The sequence below is a fragment of the Trachurus japonicus genome, chromosome 4, assembly GCF_045865225.1.
Source record: "Trachurus japonicus isolate A0001 chromosome 4, Traja_1.0".
In the NCBI taxonomy this organism is placed as follows: Eukaryota; Metazoa; Chordata; class Actinopteri; order Carangiformes; family Carangidae; genus Trachurus; species Trachurus japonicus.
In genome coordinates, this window is record NC_140910.1 from 14,076,008 (window position 1) to 14,099,872 (window position 23,865).

Here is a 23,865-nt window from a genome sequence, read left to right on the forward strand (position 1 = left end):
CCATTTGGGAGCTGGATTGCTTTATGTTTGTTAAACTGCAAGACATTTACAACAAATGTAAATATCACAGAGTAGACTGCATAGTGGGTCATCTCATCTGTCAGTGTAAAGTATGCACAAGCCTGTAAACATATCCACAAATAAATACAAATAAAATGCTTATATTGGTTACCAGTTTAATCTTAACTAAAATTGGTAGCCATGTGCTATCATCATCTCCTGGTATCAGTAATATGTTGTTAACGTAATTAGACTGACTGGCTGCAGTTATTAGTAGAATTGGGAGAGATTGTGTGGAAAGGGGCGACCAGGGGGGAAAAAAGGGGGGCAGACTGTGTTGAAAGACATATTTTCTTTCTGTTATTAAAGTAACATTTTACTGTGTATAATATTGCAACACGGTGTCACTGAGGGGGGAGACGTTTCGTCATGATCGTGTTGGATCCTGATATCGACCACGGCTGTCATTGGGAGAAGCCCTGTTTTGCCGCCCCCCCTCCCTCGCTGGGCCCCCGCGTAGAGCCGCCTTGCAGAGTTCAGTCGCGCTGGGAGAGGAATGCGCTGGGATGTGGAGCGGCACCGACTGTAGGAAATCGACGCAACAACTCGCACAGTATGGACAGTAATGATCCGTATTTGCACCTCAGTAAGTACGCCTCAACGATGTATCTAGAGCCCGGTGTGACTGTAGCGATCCACACGAAGCTGCTGCGTTTCGTTTTGACTTAGAGGGGGTGCGTTTGTTTCATGGCGTCTTCTTTCCAGCCTGCGAGCCGTGCGCGAAAAGCGTCCGCGGACTTTAAACGACCCACTCCCGATTATGAATCTGGCTGCGCTGCTACTCTCTTTGTTAATAATCGTTTGGTTTTTTTTTTTGCAAGTGAGGCAACTGAAACGAAAGCCGCGACCACTGCAAAAGTCAGGTGATCGCGGTTGCGCCGGTCAGGCAAGGTCAGAGGTTGGCACTTTAATTGCGCTTATGTAATTTATGGCGCTTGTCGCGCGTCTCTTGCTAAACTGTTTGAGACAGAAACACAATTTATTGGTCTGGGATGGTCGTCAGATCTACAGAGAAATGCATGTAACAGCGTCGAAGGAGCGGCGGATTACTCCCGATAAACAAACTTCTACTTTTGTGGTAAACAGGAGTGCAGCTCAGTAGTGGAAGACGCGCCCTGGTCAGCGCTGTGGCTTTATTCAGCTGAATGACAGCGTGTTGTGATTTTGCACCGTAAAGCTGAACTCTGATCTCACCCTGTGACTTTGCCCTTGACCCAGCTGATGGCTCTTTTTCTATTATCAGGACTTTCTTGCGACAACCTAAAATCCACAGAGACAAGGAAATGGGATTGGCTCTGTTTCTACTTTGGAGTTTGCAACATATGGAGCCCATACACACTCTAGCCTGTACAGTCTGCTTACAGTATAGAGCAAATAAGTGTTACATCTGTGTTTTTATCAGCTGAACATATTCAGATTAGACTCCATGTTGAGAGAGAAAGAGAGAGAGGATCTCAGGCGTTTCAACCTTCACTGAGTTACACACTAGGCTACATGCATCATTTATCATGTGATGTTTTTTTTCTCCCTGAATGACACACTCACTGTCAAACCACTGCAGTAGAAATATGGCATGGGCCTTCTAAATCTTTGTCCATTGTGTGGGGGGTTTAAAATGAAAGATAATAATGTGGCGTTACAAGGAAACAAATACAAGCAGTCTTTGAAGACGAAAATCAGGCAGCCCCTTTATGTTATCACAGATATCTCGGCACCATTTGGAGGGGCTGAAAATTGTTTCCATAATGAATGTGGCTCCCAGGGGAATGAGTGAGACATCTGGATGGGAGAGCATGTAGAGGGAAGCCCAAAGTGTACAGAAGTAACAGAGCAGCCCCCCCTGGGCCATGCAGTCTTTGTTGTCTGTCTTTTAAGACTTCACTTTGATCAGAGAGTGAAGGCATCCCAAGATTTATGCAGATTAGGACACCAGTGTGGTTTAGTGCAGATATGTTCATCTGTTATTGATCTATTGGTCAGCCATGTTTCTCCCCTTATTATCCCCTGGTTTTTATTTATCTCTGTAGCGCCATTAAATTGTAAATATCATTTTTTTTTGGCACATTTTACATGAACCCCAAATGATTACCATTGGTTGTGACCGACATATTTCTCATTGAAAGTTCCAGTCTGCCATATAAACACAAGAATGTCATAGATCACAGCTTCAGTGGAGTTTTTCTCACTATAGCTGCTTAAAGTTGTTGCACCCCTATTATCCCATAGCAGTTTTGGTATAGAGAAAGTATGAACTATGAACACATAACTTCTAAGACCTACTGGCCACCATTCAATAGCGGAGCCCGAGATGAGGATGGTTCATAGTGTAAGTGTAATTAACATTTTTAAAAAAAGTTGTCAGAAAGATACTTATCTGTTCCTCAGTGAAACCCACAACCACTGAGAGATCATTCCAAGTCTTGTATTGTCACTGTTTTGGCTCACAAGTATGATTTATCGTGCATTTTTGCACAAACTGCCCACACACCCAAACAGATATGAAAACAAGGCCATAAACAGTAGTCATTTCTTGAATGAGAGATGATCCCCCTTTGGAATCTGTCGGGAGTGTGAAGCGAAGGCAAAGCAGTGTGAAGTCAAAAAAACATTCTGGTGATTATGTGCGGATTGTTTCGCGATCCACTCAGCCTTTCCCAGACATGTTGTGTTTCAGCAGGTTTGATGCAGGCATGCCCCGGGCATTAAGTAAAGTCAGCATTTTTTCGCGCTCAGCATTTTTTATTTTTCCGTCAGTGGAAGTGATTCTAGACACGCTGACAAGCACCCGCTCCCAAGTTTTGACAGTGAGAACTTAATTTAGCTCAATCAGGGAAGTGGAGGCAGAAAGAAGAACGGGATGGGAGAGTGAATGGAGCAAAATAAAAGGGGAAGTGAAGGGTAGAGGGGGGGTTGGGGAGGTGTAGAAAGAGGTCACCCCAGTTGATGTGAACTCTCATCACTTGCCAGAGGTCAATGATTCACCTCCCTGGACACACACACACTCACACAAATGAAGGCAGAAAGAGAAACACACACTCATACTTAGACTTCCATGGCTGCAAACATGCAGAACTTCCTATATGCACAGCTTATTGTGCAGCAAAATGTGACCATGATATCATGTGACTTAAAGAATGTTGGTGTTGGTATCTGACTGTGGAGTCCTGGCAGCATTAAAACCTGCTCTGAGACAGCCGATCCCTGCACAGAGCATTACCCACCCACTCCCTCAGAGTTAAATGAACCACACAGGTGGAGAGGGTGGGGCAATCTGCAGGTATTTGCTCAAGGATTCAATAGCCAGAGACCTGCAATGCTTCAGTGCTGTCACATTCATTAGCACACAATGCACACCATGGGCTTATTCCTGGGCACTTTTGATTGAGTGTGTGTATTTATGTGGCAGCGTAAAAGACTCTGCTTGCCTTCGGTGTGTGTGAGTGGGTGCTAATTGTGAGAACAGGATGAAGGGAAAAGAAGGGGCGTAAGGAGGCCATTCTCTGGGCTAATTGCCATTAATTAGTCATTAGTGAAGAAGGTCAAAGCCTTGATTTAATTCCATCTTTAATCAAGCAGAGAACCTTGAAAGGCCTGCAGGCTGCAGCAGTGTTTGGTTATGAGATGTAGTAAGCTATTTCTTTCCTAATTATGCAATAACAACATACCTATCACACATGGACGCACACCAACTCTCGTTTTTTTTCATGCACTGAACATATACGGGTGTATTACTCATCCCTCTGACTCTAACCATCTGATCTGTTGAATGTTTGCTTTCAATTAATTCAGCAAATGCAAAGCGTAACATCTGAGGATGGGCTACATTTTACATAAAATACTGAAAACATAAGTTTATCTGAGTGCAGACATAGTAAAGGCGATAGTTTGTACCTGCACCCACACATGGTGCTGATGTGTAAAACCAAGATTACCAGCCATCACTGCTGCAAATTAAGAGTTAAGAGTATGAGTATGGTCTTTGATATAGCGTTTGACATGAAGTTTGAGTGCAGGTCCTCCATTCATTAATTCATTAATTCGTGTTAATGTTAACAAGTATCAGAAGTAAAAGTTCTTATGTAGACTGGCTCCTGTTATGTTATTGAATTGTTATTATTGCTGCTTTAAAAAAAGGTGCTTACATGTCATTGTTGGTTTAGTTGCAGCTAAATTTAACTGCTTCTCCTCATGGGCAGTTTATGAATTAATTTGTATAACATTCAATAATATTCACGGTTACCCATAAAGTTGGAATCATTTTGTTTCAGACACATGCCTCTCTGTATTCTTATTATAAAGTTTAATTGTGGTTTAATATTCACATTGATATGTTGGAAGAGATTAATCAGTAAAGTTTTGAGAAGACATAAACTGTATCTATCAAGAATAAATCACATTGTCACAATCATTGCATAAGAAGAGGTAAATTTTATTCCAAATTTATGGGCAACCATGTATTTACAACTGTCAAATGTAGAGTACAGTCGCAGAAACTAATCTAAATTGTACTAAAGCTCAATTCTTAAGTAAATGTGATAGTATAAACTATAGTTTTGAGTTTTAGTTAGCTTTACACAACCACTTATAGTTAAATAGTGGTCTTTGATGTACCTAGATAATGCTGACATGATTTTGATCTAATAAATCAATAGTTTTGGTTATTGATTAATAATTATCTATAATATATATATATATATATATATATATATATATATATATATATATATATATATATATATATATATATATATATAATATTCTCAGGTTTCAGCTTCTAATGCTTCTCTGCATTTCTCAGTTTTTCATCAGTTTAAAGTAGAGTATTTATGCTGTTGGCCGGACAAGAAACACAATTTGAAGACATCGGCATGTGCTCAGGGATCTTGTGATGGGTCTTTTTCACTATTTTAAACCATTAGCCACTTCCTCATAAAACAAATCAATGGATTTATCAATAAGGGAAACATTTGTTGCAGCCCCTGTACCCCAGAGTCAGCCCCAATGATTAGAAAGTTTAAGCTCCACTGAGCTCATTATTACCATTAACAGGCCTGGGATTGATGAGGGGAAATTTATGACTCAGTTGAAGTTGATTTGACTGACCAGACAAAGTGTTCTTCATGGCACTGTGTGCCCCACGGGAGCACAAATGGCAGCAACAGGTAATAGCTAAGCACATTAGATCTCATTAAACCTCTCCATTGAGAGACATGAATAACATGCTGCAAACCTCACTAAGCTATTTTGAGTGCTCAGAGTGCCATTTTGGTGTACAAGTCCCATCTCACAGGCACAAAAGCATGCACTTAATAACACACACACACACTCAGATTGTGGTTTGTTTTTAAAGATTTACTATTTGTAGACACAGGTATACTTTTTTTTCTAAAGTTCAGAATTAAACAATAAGGAGTTTACTCTAAAATGGGGGTTAACCGTCACCCCCCGACCCCCGTCTTGATACAGTCTGTGATACATCTATGAATGCTAATTATGGCTCTCAGGGTTAATTTGACAGTTGTTATGTGGGCCACGATGCACTATTATAACAGCATGCATTTAAGAAGGACTGTATTATTTTAGCTTCTCCCTGTGGGATTTGTTAAGTCTGAAAGAGAAGCAAGTGTCTCTTCTCCTTGTCTGCTTTTCTTATGTCCAACCAAGTCAGAGTCTCTAGCCAGGTCAATGTCACAGAGGGGATCTGGTTACCAGTGGCTATCCTTTGAGCACTGACTGTATAGACATTTGATCCAGTCATATACAGGTGCACTGCACAAGCAAACTCTCTTAAGTCATGTAAGTAAAATAGTCACACTCACAGACTGGCAAAGGCCTCCAAAGTTTTCAATGTTATCTCTCAACACTAATGTTTGAAACAAGGCAGGGTGAACATTTGATAGGATGGCAGGATAAATGAAAAGGAGCAGCTGCAGACTTAAATCAGTGCCAATGTCACATTTATTGGCAAGAGCTATTTTCTGGTGATCATGATATGGCATGGTTCTATGGTCAAGAATGTGTGTGCCTCAGTTTTTGTTGAACAAGCTTAACTCCTACTGCGTGCAGACTCATCTAGTGCTATTTGATTGATTAAAACTATTCTATTACTGTAGTCTAACAAAGATTTAAGATTGAAACTGTCCCGGCATGCATTTTGCAGTTTATTTGGATTCCCTGAGGGTTTGTCATGTATTGTTCCTCACTGCTTTTAAGGTATATTTTTGGCCTGTGTTTCCATCTGGGTATTCGCTTTGCCGTGTGTTTGCTTGGCCATCATAGAGCATTGAGAAAGACAATTCCTGACTTCCTGGAATGCTATAACACTTGTTAAACACACAAACTCACTGACAATGAGCACACAAGCAACTCCACATGTCATAACGGTACCATTAAACATGCATGCTGGCACAGCTATTTCTTGGCGTCAGGCCGAATTATAGAGGTTTCATGGAGATACAAAAGAGAATTCGTTAGCCTCCAGCCACTTCTTGTCACTTCCTTTCTCACCACTCTCAACCCATTTGTGCCACCAACATGTTATACACAGTGACCATGACTAATATTCAGAAAAAAAGGGGAACAAAATGAAGAAATGTCATTGACACTTAACAACCTCTGTAGACAAGAGCAACATCAGTGTTGCCCTGTCTTCATATGCTCACAGTCCTGATCCTTTTTAGGCAGAGTAATTGGAAACTTCTGGTTATACTGTACTCTTGAGTGTGACTCCCTCGCTGTGCCAGTCACCCTGTTCTGCCACTACAACAGGTGTCTCTGCACGGATAATTTTACCGACAGTCAGAGGGAGAGAGACACGAGATGAGTGGGTGGTAGAAGAGCTGATTTGTGCGACAGTCAGGCAGCAAACAGTTCCTGTGGGATTGATCTCTGGGGAAGGATAATCTGGGTAATCCTATAACCGGCGCTGGTGGACTCCGCCTCTTTTGCTCTTCACTGATGCCCCCCCCCCCTCCCACCACCACCACCACCACCCTTCTCCACGCCGACCCTTCCGTTCGCTGACTATACTTGTCATTTTTCAGCTTGTCACCGAGCCAACACTCGAGTCTGAGTCCTGGTCCTGAGTGACTGGCATCCTGCCAGTGCCACACTTGCACCTCAAGGCATGTGGCACCCGGTGGCATCACCTGCAACTGGAGGAAGCCCAGGGAGGGAGATAGGTTATGGTCACTGTGAGTAGTTTTGTTCAGCTTGTGTGTATGTGTGTGTTTGTGTGTGTGTGTATGGCTATTGTTGGAAACGCACTATTCAGAATCTGGGATTGCTATCGGTGCAAGATGTTACCTGTGTGCACCACTGTTGCTCCACAGTTTTTCACAAGTGAGGCTGGTGCACTAAAAGCTAACATTGCACAGATGCATTACGGTAATGCCTCTAATCCCTGTGTACTCTTTGAACAAGTTATTTTATTTAATTTGTCGGCACGAGCAGGACAAAGTCATCTGTGGAACTTATTTTTGCGTTTACACTTCCATTTAATAATATACAATTTGATCTAGATTGTTATGAAATTCTTACAGCGCTTTGAGGACTTTATTTTGACAGGGATTGTGCATGTAAATTCAGATTTCATGATCTTATTGTCCTCCCCAACGGCTCAGATTCTATCTTTGAAATGATTGGGTTATTTTAACCAGTTGTGTCAGGTACCAGGCCATGCTGTTGCGGGTTACAATCGAGACCTTGTGTCTCAGTTGAGGTTTCAGATGTTGTCAGCGGGGATGCCACTCAACTTAAAAGGATGCCTCCAGCTCTCTTTGCCTCGTCCTTCACTATCTGTTTATCCCTCAACACTTGTCCCTTCCTATTAGCCCTCTCCATTCTCCTTTCTCTCTCTGTTTGTGTCTGCTGTCTGTCACCCTGCATCCTTCCATCAACGCTCGCTCTGATGAGTTATTTTTCTTGTCCTCCTTCCTGTGTAAGAGGAGACGTGGGAGGTGTTGATATGCGCTCACATACATGCTGTAGTTGGGCCTATTAACTGTGTATACGTGTGTATGGATAATGTGTGGGTAGTACAGCACCAATTCTTTTCTCTAGTGTCCTTGAAAGAAGCATGTGACGCTGCTGCTTACGACTGTAGTTCCTCCTTAGTGAAAAGTATGAACGTGGTCATGCAGCCATTTACGTAGTACACATTGGGTACAATTTACACGAGGCTGATTCTCAAAGTGAAGCCATTGTAGTTCAAAGTACAGAGCTAAACAACAAGCAATTAATGCAATTTGTTTCAAGCAAATCTTGATTCTCTGTGGTTTGATTTTCACATGTTGTGAAAAACCAGTTTAGAACAATAACATTCATTAGGAAACGATGTTGAGCTACAGTATAAAATCAGTAGACCTATATACAGTTTAAAGTTAAAAAGGCTTAAACATGTGGAATTGCTACAACCTTCTGTCCCATTACTACAATGCATTAGTCCCATTACTACTGCAGGCATTGTCGCTTAGTCCTTACCATCCGCTGGTTAACTGTTTTCTAACATCTGTCGTCTACATCTGGCCATGCAGAACATATTTTTCCTCAGGTTTTTCTTTTTCTTTTTGAGATGCTCTGTTACTCCATGTCTAACCTCAGGTTAAGTGTTGCCAACAAGCGGGATGTTGAGTCTGGCTGTCTTTCCAGGATCTGGTCACAAGACCAGAGGTCAGGTCGCCCTGGTCACACTCACTGGGTCACAGTAAGAGATCAGTGGTTTAGTGTGTATTATCTGTGTCCATTGACACTATATACACAACTCCATAGTCCTTTAAAGCAGCGAGAGACTTCCAGGAATTACAAGTGCATCTCAGTAAATTAGTCAATTTCCAGTAGTTCAAGTCAACTAGCTCCCACCAAGTAGTGAGTGCATATACATGGACATACTTTTCAGAATGTCAACATTTCCATATTAAAAATGCTTGCCTTTTTTAATTGATCTTTTATAATATTCAAATGTTTTGAATATGCATTTTAGCCATAATCATTACAATTAAAAGACATTAAATAGATAAAGACTTGAAATGCTTCATTCTGTGTGTAATGGATCTACATAATTTATTAGTTTCAGTTTTGAATTGAATTACTGACATAAATAAACTTTTCCATGGTATTCTAATGTATTGAGATGCATCTGTAATCTAAGTTGACTCACCAAACAGAGCCACAATGGTGGATGCTCCTATTTGCATGTGGCCTGTGTGTGTGTGTGTGTGTGTGTGTGCGTGTGTGTTGGTTCACTTGTATGTTTATTTACTGCTTGTTCAGCCTGCTCTGTTCTGCTCTTTGTAAGCAGACCCGTGTTAGCTCTTCTTGTTTAGGATTTGAACTTTTTTTTCATCACTTGCAAAACAATCTTTGTCCTGTCCCTGACTGTCTCAGTCCTGGCCTCCTCATCGATCCTCTCTGCCTCTGTGTAAAAAAAGTTGTTACACTGGCAGGTTTGTGGATCGCAACCTGGCTACTATGGCCTACATAATGTGAAATACAGTATGTTGTGTTTGTTCATTAGCTTGACTGACAGGTTATTTTGTTTATTAATGCTAGGCTAGCGGGGAAACTAGAGTTTAAGAGGGAGGGAGAGAAAGAAAGGAAGCAGAGTTCACTTATCTTCTTTTGAGGGATAGTGTGTTTGAGTTCAACAGGGAGTTCACTACAGGGCAGAATTTAGGGTCAGAGAACTTCACTAGCTGAAGTGGTTATGTTGTCACAGCCGTATGGCTTAATGGGGAAAACATGTTTCTGTTTCCTGAAGATTTCAACATGAGAGCAGTGATACAGACGTGCTATTCTTGTAGCATTGATATTTTGGGCTTTACACCTTTATTTTAGATGTGTGTGTCCAACAAAGTATTCAGAAAATGGAACAGGTGTCCCTTGGCAGCTAAGGATAGTTTGTTGCTTATGTAACAGTAACAGAATACCTTCATTTTCTCTGGCCATTAACTATTTCTATTTCCTAAATCTCTGCTGTGCAGAGAAAAAAAAGCCCCTTTTTTTTCAACTGATGATTTAAATGTTCTCAGCCAGGCGGAGAGATTAGGTGTATGTGGTGGTGGGATCATGTGAGCGTTGGTGAGGCATCCTGCCAGCGCCACGGTGCCCTCCCCCATCCATCCTCCCATCCATCCATCCATCCATCTATCCATCCATTGCTCCCTTCCTTCCAATCTGGCTCCGTCCCCTCCTCCTCGGCCTCCCACCTTCTTGACAGCTGGCCTGCTGAGCTGTAGATACTTACCAGGGATAAGAGGATTTACTGACACAATTGATCAGACATCAACCTCATTTAGCGATGAAATGAATGTTTAAAGGGTGGTGATTTTGTGCGAGTGTGCATGGAAAATTTAGCATGCTTTTTCTCTCTTAACGCGCAACAACGAATGTGTGTGCAACGCAAAGAGAGAGAGTGTGTGTATGTGGCTGTGTGTGTGTGTGTCAGGGTTCATGGCCAGCACTAGTGAGCCGGATTGGCAGTGAAGAGATTTCTTAATTACATGTGCGCTGTATCTAATGAGCTCCGCAGGCTGTCCGTCTGATTACTTTAGGATGCGTTCTGCTCTCTGTCATTTGGTCACAGCACTGTCAGCCACAGACACGAGCATGGAGCCGTGCTGTACAGTACGTACACACACAAGCGAGACACATGCAGGCATATGAAAAAAAGGCATTAAAGGCATTTAACAGATCACTGCACATGCTGAGGATCCTTCTTCGTCGGAGCTAATCTTGTAGACATTGAGGCTTGTGTTGTTGTTCAGGAGTGGATCTGCTGCTCCCACCACTCCCCCCTTATCCCTCGCTGCCCACTCCCCTCCTCCACTACACACACACCCAGGGCTGGTCTGCTCTTCGGACAGGAGATATTATTAGTTAGTGGGCCATGGGCTTATTGAATTACCACACAGTGGAGTGCTCCATCCAGCCACTACCCAGTAATTAACAGTGAGGGATTTAGAAGGTTTGTGGTCTGTGATGTTTCTTTAAACCTGTTGATCATTAGATCAGTGTTGATACATCTGTGGCTATATTTGTGGCTTTGGCTATTCTCTTCTAGACTACAAATAAATAATCATGTGAAGCGATACAGCAGCTGATTGGTGGTGATGATGATGATGATGATATGGCCTTGGATCTCTTGACAAACGGGGTTTGAAATAGTTTAACTGTAGCTCTGTTTCAGATGACTTGTTCACACTGTGGTATAAAAACACACTGACCCAGTGTGATTCCAGTGTCATGTTAAAAACATAATGTAGCCTAGTTGTGTTTTATGAACTGCCTTTTGAATGCACACAGTGATACATATGAGCAGTTTATATCAGGAGTTGTAAGCCGCATTATAGTATGGCCTTATCTTCAGAGAACAGTTTGTAGTATGATTAAGAAAATACTTAAACAATCAATCATCTATATTTGACAAGGTTTTCTGAAGACATTGTTTATGTTAGTAATTGCCACATTTATTGTTATTGAAATGACAGCTTGTCACAGTGTGAGATCATTATGACCATTTGTAATTCAGATGTAATCTTAATGTGAGTTGTGGATAATTCTGAAAGCTTTGTGTCCACTTGCCGCAGTCATTTCTGGGAATGATCGGTGCGACTGTGCTGGAAACTCTTTTAAACTTGGTTCAGAAGTTTGGCAACAGACGACCTTTGATTTGCGACGCCAGCGGTCAAAGGTGCCCTTCGCTGCTCTGTCTGTTTGTTTGCTCTCATACAGATGCTCTTAAACAGAGACTGACAGGAAGCACTGGAGCTAAATCAGTGTGAATCCAGCTTGTTTCTTATGGCGAACGTTGCCTTTCTGAGCAGCCTCGTGGCGCCTGCGTCCCTCTTTCTGCTCCATGTGTAACATGTGATAGCAGATAGCGACGCGCATTCCAGAAGCTTCTTTGTATGGAGGTGATTTACATAGAATGGAGATGGAACAGCCGGCGGAGTTGGGTCATTCGAGGATAGGCCCCTTTGAGCCGCTCTGGGCCGATTTATGCTTCCTCTGCTGCACATTTTGGCCTCCTTCCACACACACACACACACACACACACACACACACACACACACACACACACACACACACACACACACACACACACACACACACACACACACACACACAATGATGTTGTCAAGTTGCTTGCTTTGTGCATATAACATTTTAAACCTAAATATGTTCTCTTTACAGTAAAGCAGCCATAAGTTGTCACATTTGGAAACCTGAAAACAAAGCCAGGTCAAGCATTTTTTTTTGCTTGACCTGGCTTGATTTATTGATTAATTGATTAGTGTTAAAATAATACACTAATCAATCAATCAATAAATCAATCAATCAATGCTGCTAGCACCTTGAAATAAATACAGGTAACAGAACAACTTATGGCCTTTTCAGCATCCCTAAATCTAACACCTCTATATTTTTGATGTGTGTACAGTATTGATTATAAACACGGATGTGAATTTCTTTTTTTTCTTTTTAAAGTATATTTTTGGGGCTTTTTGGCCTTTACAGTAATGGACAGGACAGTTGAGAGAGAGACAGGAAATGGGAGGCAGAGAGGGGGGGATGACACGCAGGATAGGGCCGCTTGACGCAGGATTCGAACCGGGGGCCGCCTGCTGTGAGGACTGTAGCCTCAACACATGGGGCGAGTGCTCTACCAACTGAGCTAAATACCGCCCCCGGATGTAAATTTCTGATTTCAAACTTATCGGACATTTTCTTGGTGTGGGGTTTGACTTGACTCAAGCCGGGAGAATTCATGTTGTAAATAATGTAAAAATTGCCCTGAAGTTGCTTTGCTGTTCCAACATCCATAGAGCACCCTCTGTCCTGTCATGTTTTACATCTGGATACTTGTTGGTGTGGTGTCTATGAGGGCATGTTGGCTGAAGCGACGGTCGCCCTGTTACTATATCTCGTACTCAGCACTTCTAGAATAGAATAGAACTTTATGAGCCACGAAGGGAATTTGCCATGTACATAAAGAGAGGGGTCAGTGCACAAACTGAGACAGTACATGCTGTACTCATCCTGTGCTCATCCATTACGTAAGCTTGTTGATTAGATGAAAATGCACTTCAAAAAGTTGGGAATACACACCCGCCGCTGTAGCATTTACTGTAAATGTAGGTAGTTCATTTCATTGCAGGCCACGGCATACGCTACAAAGAGTGCACTGCTTGTAAAGTGTGCAGTACTGCAGTTTATCTCTTGTATCCAGTTAGCTCCGTGGGAGAGAGAGGGAGGCCCCAATACATATTTGCCTGCCAGGGATCACTCATGGAGGGCTGGAGAAAGTGGGCGAGTGAGAAAGGGGGTGGAGGCTATAGCCTCACTGCTAAACAGGAAGTTGCACAACATCTGTTCCTTGGCATACAGAGAGGGACTGAATGGCCAGCTGTGTGTTGCAGAGTGTGTCTTCATGCACAACGTGCTACATCCAGGCAGACAATGTGACATTCCTCTCTATTTCCCAAATCCTTGACATCTGAAAGCAACTGTCTTACATTACTCAGAGTTTCCACTTCTTTTAACTAGAGTTTATTCTTCGTGCATCCAGTGGAGAAGAAACCAATGTGCGTTTAATCACTGCCAGAGGTTAAGTATCAGAGCAATATTTCAAAAGCATTGCAAAGTATTTAGCAAGTAGTTCTGTTTAACTTCCAAAAAGCCGGCGAACTAAAGGTACTTCAGCAAACTTGACAGGTAGGAACAGTCCAAACATTGTGAACATAAGCAATTATTTCTCAGAACGAGGCAAAAAAACAAAAAACAGAAGCAAATATTTGTGTACACGGGAGCTGAAATCTACTGCCTGAGAGCAAGAAGAACTGTTACATTTTTTAGCAATCTTTCTCATGGTGTCAGCACTAAGCATTTCCCTTAGATGAAATGAGACAATGTAGTCTTTTGTATCTTCAACTGTAAAATATTTATTCATTTGTGACTAACACAGTCACAAAGCGGGAAACAGCAGTTCCAGAGAAAAGGACTGATAGCTGATGATGACTACTTATTGATACCTGCTTCATTAATTTGTTAAACATTGCAGCTCTCTGGGGGGTTCTTCTGTGCAAAGTATGGCTGCCATACAACGCTGGAGAGTGTCTCTTTTACATTTACCCTGGTGCAGAAATAGGGAAGCAACATTGTACAGAAGCTCAGTCTTTGGCTTTGAGAAGGCACAACAACTCTTTCCTAATATTTTCAAGGGACAAGGGATTGCATTAGTGCCTGTTGGAAAATGTTTTTTCCTGACAAATTGAACTGTCTTACAAAATCATCTTTGGAAATGTTAAAATTAAACTAAAGTTGATGAGGTCAAGATGATGGAGTAGATGTTTTAAATGGAACTGGGACCAAAACACAGGTGCTCTGCATTGTGTGTTGGTGTATCAAACCCACGCCCACCTTTACACACATGCACATAATCACACACGAACAAAGGAATGTGACATTTAACTAAGAACAGTGGCATTGGGCCCAGTATCACACTGTGTGTGTGTGTGTGTGTGTGTGTGTGTGTATGTGTGTGTAAAGGTGGATGGGGGGGATGGTGCACTGACAAGAAGTAGCTTATGTGTTTTCTGGCCGTTCACATTAATCCAAACATCCACGTGTGCTTAGGGTGGTACTGTATGTCACTCTTCATCAGTAACATTTTCCTTCAAAAAAATCAACAACCCTCACTTATTAGCCCAGAGGGCTCCTGTTTATTGTTTATCCGCCTGTACCAGAACACGCTTTGACAGCCTGTATATGTATTCATTTCTTCTATGTATTACATAATCATTAATTATGGTTACAGCACATGTTGGTCTTTCTATGTACATACTATGTGTATGTTGGTTGGTCCACACCACACCCTGCTACCCAGTTGACTGACAGCTTTTCTAAGTAGGTCATCTATGTAAATGCCAGCCTGTCAGTTTACATCAATGGATGCAAAGCAAAATCAGCACGCTGTGACCAAAATCAGACGGACTTCATTCTGCGTAGCCATATTTACACATCACTGACTGCATGAAGACATATTGCACTGTCGGTCAACAATATTCTAAAGCGTTTGATCCTTTCATGTGGACATGAACATACTGTAGCAATGTGTGCATCTACGGTACTGTCATTTCCCCATGCACAGTCTGTTTTATGCTTGTAGGATAATCATTGAGGTGAAATTTGCAAAAGCTTTTGTCAGCTGCTGCTCCACACATATTAAAGGCTGATTTTGTGTTGTATTTACTCCTGTGGGATCTTAAAGCTGTCATAGTTAATTAGTTTATTTCAGTAATGCATCAAATAACTGTGTAATGTCAAAGGTGCTGAGAGTCATCGCAGTTTCCCAAAGAGCTCTACAGGGAGTTTTTGTGTCTTCCAACTCATTGTTTTGGTTTTGGTTTTGGTTTAATGCCCCTGGTTCACTCCCATCACTCTCATTAGTGTTGTTTGCACTCAGAGTAGGCAGCTGTTTGTAGCAGATGGGGGGGGGTAATACCTACTCAGTATCAAACCTCAGACAGAAAAAGCACTGTTGTACACTTTTTTGTTCTTAAACACACCTTTTTTTTCTCCCCAGACTCCACAGGGCCAATGAGCGCGGCCCACACCCATCCGCCTCCCATGGGTGGCATGGTGGGCCACCCGTCAGTCATCAGCACTTCCAGGCCCCTGCCGTCCCCCATGTCCACCTTGGGTTCACCGATGAATGGCCTGGCCTCACCCTACCCCGTCATAACATCATCACTGGGCTCACCCTCTATATCGCTGCCGTCCACGCCCAACATGAACTTTGGACCACTCGGCAGTCCCCAGGTGAGAAAACGTGTGGCTGATTTGATGGTAGTAGTAGATGGTAGCGATGGACATGGTCATAAAATGCCTATTTCAGAGAGGGTTAAATTCCAAATATTTTTCTGTAAATATAACCTTTCTTCTTAGAATTAAAAGGATTTATGAACAATACATTCAGTCTAGTGCATTCCAGATGTAATATTGTTATTCATCCTCTTGGGTTACCCACTTGATGTTGTTTAAGGCAGACAAGGACTTCTATTCATCACTGTGTTCTTATCAACAGAGGTTTATATTCTTCAAATGACTTTTTTTTTGGCAAGCTTTGTCTGCATGAAACTAGCTTGTTCCTTGGTTGATCATGTGGCTCTCCTTCTTGGAATCCCCGACAGCGGTAAGGAGGTTGAAGGTTAGCCATATCCAATGTGTTTGGCTGGCCCACTTCAGCTTTTCCTTCTCTCCCCTACCCTTCTACTGACCTTTAAACGTCTCGCCCCCCAAAAGGTCACCACTGGGTTCTGTGTTACCTCTGTCATGCGAGGGGACTTAAGATCCAGTCCAACTATTAGCCCTTTAATGGATTACAGGGAGAAAGGGAGAAGACAGAGGGAGAGCGTAGCCTCAATATTTCCTGGTTTTATTTTTTTTCAGGGCATTTTGTGTTTTTCTAACTTTATCTCTGATTGGCCTTGGTCTCATTTTTCAGTTCAATTTTCATTTATATATCAGAGCTTTTATGATGCAAACACAGCTCCCTTCTGTGAGAGGTGCATCTCTTCAGATTTAATAAACAGCACGCTCATAAGACTCCTCTTTCTCTGGCATAAGAGCTAATGCTGGTACGTTCTTTTCACTGGTCCTTTGAATGAACTACAAATCCCACAAGGCCCAGAGCTTTGATTGTCAACTGCACATGCATAAACACATGCATACACACACATTGTGCTTCAGAGGCTGGATCCAGGCCAGTGCTGCAGGGTGCAGCATTCAATAGTATACGTTGCTTCAATCAGAGTATGGGTCTGTGCCTTTAGGGACAGTCAGGGGTTAATACGATTGTATGGTGTACCCATCTTTCCACTGCTCGCCAACAGCCAGTGACCAAGCCACTGTCAGGTCATTGTGTCATGTAACATCTCATACTGTTTTCATTGGTGAACTGGAGTTCAAGAGCAGTTCAGGGTTGACAGCATTTAGCACAAGAAAATTCAATATGATGCTTGTACATCTATTTTCACATTTTATGCTGTCACATTATTTTGTGATCATATAAACTAGTTATTTTTACATAGATAATCAAAGAGTGTAACCTAAAAATCTTTCTTTTCTGTTTTTTTTTTTTTTAATTAGCTGATAAATGTGTGATTCATGACATTCTCCCGAAACTAACTGCTTTTAAAAGCATCTGTCTTAAACTGTCTTTAGTTTAATATCATGGAAGACTTAAACAGTGATTTGGGATTCGACAGACTAATTATCTATTGATCTATTTATTGATGAATTGACGAGAGGTTTCATTTCTATTCACATTTTTATCACTGTTTGAGACTTTAAAACTGAATGAAAAAATGAATGTGCACAGTTGCCATTTGAAAATGAATCAGTTTTCTTAGATTTCAGAGGTTTATTCTAGATATTCATGATTTTTGGTGAAAAGTGTATATATGTCTGGCCCATTAAAGGCCCAAGTAAAACTTACATGTATGATGCAGTATGTTCTTCATACCATGTGTTATATAAAGAATGTATGATGAAATCAATAATCCATGGGCAGCGCTTGTAGCCCTTTTTTGCACCAATATGTTGTCTGTCTGTAACGGCATGTGCGTCTGAACAACTGTTTGAATACACCGCAAGGCTTCTTTTTTCAAACCACACGTGTGTAAAAATTAATTATTTGTGAAAAGTGCGTGGAAGAGTGCGCAGAAGAGGAATATCTGTGTACCACTGACTCACCGATGAGCAAATACATAGGGGGGCTGAATGCTCATTTAAGTGTGACTCTGTGCCTGTGGGGCATCTACAATCGAGGCGGTAGTGAAGGTGTAGAGAACCAGCGCGCTTCTGGAAAACTGAAGGACAGAGAGAAGATCTCGTACACTCTCTCTGCTGTGAGGTCCCAGCCGTAGAGTTTATTCGGATGAAAGTGCACCTCGTAAATAAGTGATAGGAAGAGCCTGAGGTGACTGTGAGGAGGCTGTCCTATATGTCATACTGCATCAAAGATATAGGACAGGAGGGCATATGTAGGTCAACCTTGTTGTTTCCAGTTGGATTACAGATGTTTGCAGATAAACAACTAAACAAACAGAAAAGTGCAGCACATGCATCCTACCTGGCTCTTGTCAGCAGGAGAGGATCAAAGGGCAAAGAGACGATAAGAGAAAGAGAGGGAGATAGATGAAATAGGAGTCAGACTTGTTGCGTTGCCTCATTTACGTAATTAGGGCTCATTACATATCTGTTGTGTTGTGGACAGCAAGAGCTTCACGTCTTTTAACCTCAATGCACTTCTTAAGGTCACATTAGGCCTCTTACTGCAGTGAGAGTCCCCAGTCTCATTGAGTAAGGTTTGAATGTTTGTGAAACCACCTGGGGTACCATAATAAGAAGCTTTTGATTCTCAAAAATTAAAATTTGACCCGAAGAAACACATTGTGCAGAGATTAGAGGCATCAACATCATAAGACTAATCATAAAATTTCACTCATTCCAAGAAATTTGAAGACCCTGCACAGGAGCGCCCTCTGCTGTTTAAGATTGAGAACTGCAGTGTCTGTACACGTGACTCCTACGCCTCTCCCTGTCAACAAACAAGTAAAAAAAAAAAGAAAAAGAAAACCTGTATGACAAGCCTCTGACAGAAGGCTCAGCTCCTCCCAGTGACAGAGCATGTGATCGCACCCTGAGACACTTTCACAATAAAGTGTGTGGGTGGAGAGAAAGTAATAATATGGGTGAACGGAAAACAAAGTAAAAAAAAAAAAATAGAGGAAGAGAGAGAGTGTCATGAGACTGGCTAACACTTTCTTGTTTCTCCTCTGCTTCCTCCTTAGCTCAGTTTTCATCAGTCTTGGCCACCTAACCTTCGACTCGCTGTCTCTGTTCTCTCTTCTGTCTTCCTGTCATCCTCAGATGAACTCTATGAACAGTGTCAGCAGCTCGGAGGACATCAAGCCTCCACCAGGCCTGCAGAACCTCGGGAACATCAACTACCAGTGTACAAGCCCCGGGGGAATGTCAAAGCACATCTGTGCCATTTGTGGGGACCGCTCCTCAGGTAATGTTAGGGGGAGAGAAATGTACACTCCCACTTCCCACAAACATTGCCACACAGATAACTGGAGGAAAGGTAGCAGAGACAGATGGGGTTTTTTAAGATGACATGTTGGTATCTTGTCAGAACAGTTTATTTTTCCTACTGCTAAGATGTTTATTTGTACTGTAATTCACTAAATGTAGCAGTTAACTATTTAGTAAATGGCAGCATGCTTCCTATCCTGATTCCAAACATGTCCATAGTGAGGTTTACAGTCCACCTTGTTATAGTTGGGCCAAAGCTGGTGTGATGATGTGAGTTTTGCTTCCACAGGAAAGCACTACGGTGTGTACAGCTGTGAAGGATGCAAAGGCTTCTTCAAGAGGACTGTCCGAAAAGACCTCACATACACATGTCGAGATAACAAGGAGTGCCTGATTGACAAGCGCCAGCGAAACCGCTGCCAGTACTGTCGCTACCAGAAGTGCCTGGCCATGGGCATGAAGAGAGAAGGTGTGTGTGAGTGTTTATGTTTAAGATGAATAGGGATGGGTTTTGATGTGAGCTAAAGGTCTGTGTTCTTTAATCTTGTCGAACCCTGGAGATAACATCACTACAGCTGCATGCTGTACAGACATGAATTGTTCAACCCTGCAGAACTATATTTTCAAGGTCCACATCTGACTGAAATGCAAAAGTAGTATGTTGTATATTTGCATGGTATATTGTGGCATCAATGAACATGTGTATGTTTTTGTAGCGGTACAGGAAGAGAGGCAGCGGGGAAAGGAGCGAGGGGAGAATGAGGTGGAATCTACCAGCAGTTTCAATGAGGAGATGCCCGTGGACAAAATCCTGGACGCTGAGCTCGCTGTGGAACCCAAAACAGAGACGTACAGCGACGGCAGCCCCGGAAACTCTGTAAGAATCACACACAGTGAGCAGGACTTGGCTAAACCTGTGAGCTCTGACTGATTACTATGCGGCAAAGGTTGCCCTCATGTGTAGTGGTCTGTCAAAATGTACATATTTGTGATCTTTAAGCTGAAGTGATGGAATATGATCAGCCCAAGGGTAAATAAAAACAGCAAGGGATCTCCAAAACACGGATACAGCAGTTCATGATCCACAACTCAAATGTTCTCATTAACACAAGATGAGCAGTTTATAGTGTTAAATCCAGGCTCTACTATAACTCCATTCTTCAGACAAGCTGCTGACAGCTACTTTGAAGTCTGTTGTGCTCTGAGAAGTCAGCAAATTAACAGTAATGTAGACACTGACACTGTACAATCTCATGCAGCCCTGCAATAAATCCTACCACCCAAATCTAATAATGTTGAACTCTGGTGACGGTGTGCCGTTGGTAACTCAACTCTGTGATCATTTCAAAGACCATCCTCTTAAACTTTCACAAGTCTTGAGAGGAATTTGTTGGTTTAGAAAGCACCCAATATAGTTGCAGCTGCTCTAACTGCTGTTAGATAAATTTAGCAGGAAGCTCACCAGCAACATTATTGACTTTATTGTTTTTTTTTGCAATTTTGCACTTGTTCTTCTCCAGACCAATGACCCTGTCACCAATATTTGCCAAGCAGCAGACAAGCAACTCTTCACACTAGTTGAATGGGCCAAAAGGATCCCGCACTTCTCCGAACTCCCGCTCGATGATCAGGTCATCCTACTACGAGCAGGTAGGCGCACATGCAGCCCCATGCATTCACAAACCTGCGTGTGAAGATACGCAAAGGTACCTCACCAAACAGCAAACAATCTTTTCTACATACCAGAAGTTATTCATCTCCAGGCAGAAGGTCTATTTAAGTCTTCCACATTTGCTGAGCACAAATTTGCCATCTAGTTTAATGGAGCAGTGAAACCAAATATAACTGGACTATTTGCCAAGTCCCAGCAGTGCAGATTGCAACTGTACCAGGGCTGACCTCTGCTGGTGACAGATTTCACACACAGGTCTGAATGAGAGAGTCAAGAAGTCTAAAAACAGACATACTAAGAATTATTTTAGCTTTAAGAAAAGGGATGACAGAGAGATGGGGAAAGTCACAGCTGCTTTCTTTTTGCATCCAGGCTGGAATGAACTGCTTATTGCCTCATTTTCGCATCGCTCAGTCACGGTAAAAGATGGCATCCTGTTGGCGACGGGCCTCCACGTCCACAGAAGCAGCGCCCACAGTGCTGGAGTGGGCTCCATCTTTGATAGGTAGGTAGTGCATTCGGTCACGATGGGCCTGACAACATTAGATCAAATATTACAGCAGCCTTGTATCGCTAATTGCTGGTAGTACAAACCCCTGTTAGTAAGAGCCTTCACCACTTTATAGCACCCGTGCTGGACTGGACCACAGGACCTTAGCAAACCTGCTCTGCTAACTGTCTTAGGCCTCAAGTCCCATGCTTTTATTCTGAACTTGGAACATCTGCTTTTAGTTTTTGCGCACCAACCGGATGGAATTACCTTTAAAACATACTCAAGATTGACACTCTCACTTCTCCTGGACTTTTCAGGACTTGGCTCTCAAACCACCTCCCTTTAGTGTGCAACTGTTTTACTGAGCAATGAGTATTTTTTTCTACTGTTTTACTTCCTTTTTAATCTCTTGTTTGAGTTGTGTATTTCTCTGTATCTCGACATCATTACATTACGAAAACATTAATAAAGGTTTGATGAAGAGGGAAGTGCAACTGAAATACACTTCCACAAGAGCTGATTAAGTAAATGTTGAGGCAATTGTTTTAACCATCAAACCAATCAACTGATTTATAGTCTATGTGGTAACTTTCTAATTTTATCTTCTCTTTATTCCTGGCAGAGTCCTAACAGAGCTGGTATCTAAAATGAAAGATATGCAGATGGATAAGACGGAGCTTGGCTGCCTGCGAGCCATCGTCCTGTTTAACCCAGGTCAGTTACATCACATGCTAGAAAGCAACACAAGTAGTATTATTGGTCAAACCTAATGCCAGCCAGGCATTAGGATGTGTTTAATGTACTGTGTATTTTTATCCAGGACAAGCCACAGTGACACAGTGGCTTCAATTTGTGCGTTCTCAGTATGCAGGTGGTGGAGGTGGATGTTTTGTGGATCGGAGGGGTTTTTATGTGGTTTTGTGTGACTGTGACTTTGTACTGGTTTCAGACGCAAAAGGTCTTTCAAACCCACCGGAGGTTGAGGGGCTGAGGGAAAAAGTGTACGCTTCGTTGGAATCATACACGAAACAGAAATACCCAGACCAGCCCGGCAGGTAGGAAATGCATCACAATACAGGATCGATCAATATAAAACACCAATGTTATAATTGCTGCTTGGGTTTGCTCGGAGCAATTAAGATTGTAGATTACATTACGTACTGCACAGTTCATTCATAACTAAAACACTTTGATGTGCCTGCTGCATTCAGTTGAAAAGGATATACAGTAGGTTTGTGGTGGTGGTGATGATGGTTCCAATTGATTATTTTCATTCTGCTGTTGGGAGCTGTATAAGAGCCACAGGTGCCAGTGAATGTAAGATGAAGATAAAGACTTTGAATGATGACGATATTTTCCCTCTTACCCAGGTTTGCCAAACTGCTGCTCCGCCTGCCCGCCCTGCGCTCCATTGGCCTCAAATGTCTGGAGCATCTGTTCTTCTTCAAGCTGATCGGGGACACACCTATCGACACCTTCCTGATGGAGATGCTGGAGGCTCCGCATCAAATCACATGACACCAGTCCCCTCTCCTTCCCCCTGTATATACTCCCACATTGTCAGCGATATGAAGATGGAATTAAAAAGAAAAGACTTGATTTTAATTGTAAAACAGCATATTTTGTACCAAGCAAAACATTGTAATTAAAATTTTAAAAAGTATTTTGAGGGTGTTGGGAGGGTGAGATGGAGGATTGAGTTCACTGTCAGAATGAATTCTAATGCAAATGTTAACAGATTTCTTTTGTAAATAGATAATTTCTGGTGTCCGTTTTAAAAACAACCCAATGCAATTTAAAAAAAAAAAAGAATAATATTTTATTCAAAGAGGAAGTGAATAAAAATATCCCTACATTTCTTAAAACACACGAGAATTCTTACTGAATAAAGTTATTTAAAAACTAGTCTAAGTTTTTAATCTGTGTTTATTTTGTCATATTTTGTTGTTGTATATAATATATTTTTAAACTGCACAGCAGCACCAATATTTTAAAAAATGTGGGTTGCTACTTTACCCACTTAAAAAAAAAAAACTATTCCTATGTATGTCTTATATTTCCATGCTAGCCACTAGATGGCATCCATGAGGCATAAACATGATGATATGCATACACAGCCAGACACCATTTCTTGTTTAATTCTGTGAGCACGCTGCTTGACATACTGTTTTCTGTTGCCTCTTTTCTCTTAACATAGCCATTACAAATAAACTGCAATATCCAAATGTGTCAAAGGTAAAATGTGTTGCAACAGAGACAGCAGAGACAATCTGGCCTACTTTTTTTTCTGTGAATATGAAATGCAAAAAATAATATTTCCAATTGAAATCTTAATTGATTGCAATCACAATATCTGCAAAAATAATCCAAGTTTAAAATCGGAATTCTTCCCCACAACCTTAGAAAGAAATATATACATGCACACAACACAACACACACTAATCACACATTATCTCTCAGTATACTTAGTACCCGTTATAAAACCCTGTGACTTGTCTTAAGCATGACTGTTACCTAAAACATTGTAGCAACATTTTAA

General features: G+C 41.8%; 1 protein-coding gene across 2 annotated transcripts; it reads left to right on the plus strand.

The window, feature by feature from the left end:
- The first annotated feature begins 388 nt into the window (after positions 1 to 388).
- On the plus strand, positions 389 to 23,228 carry rxrgb (retinoid X receptor, gamma b). Of its 2 annotated transcripts, XM_085774159.1 has the most exons (11): positions 539 to 646; positions 7,104 to 7,253; positions 15,644 to 15,879; positions 18,994 to 19,138; positions 19,451 to 19,630; positions 19,878 to 20,038; positions 20,682 to 20,811; positions 21,206 to 21,338; positions 21,949 to 22,040; positions 22,276 to 22,381; positions 22,697 to 23,228. In XM_085774159.1, exons 2-11 carry the CDS (start codon positions 7,187 to 7,189, stop codon positions 22,842 to 22,844), a joined length of 1,398 nt encoding a protein of 465 aa, XP_085630285.1. In that variant the 5' UTR covers positions 539 to 646; positions 7,104 to 7,186; the 3' UTR covers positions 22,845 to 23,228. The 2 variants fall into 2 exon arrangements, with proteins under 2 accessions (XP_085630284.1, XP_085630285.1); XM_085774158.1 differs by lacking the exon at positions 7,104 to 7,253 and having other exon boundaries at positions 389 to 646.
- The last annotated feature ends 637 nt before the right edge of the window (positions 23,229 to 23,865 follow it).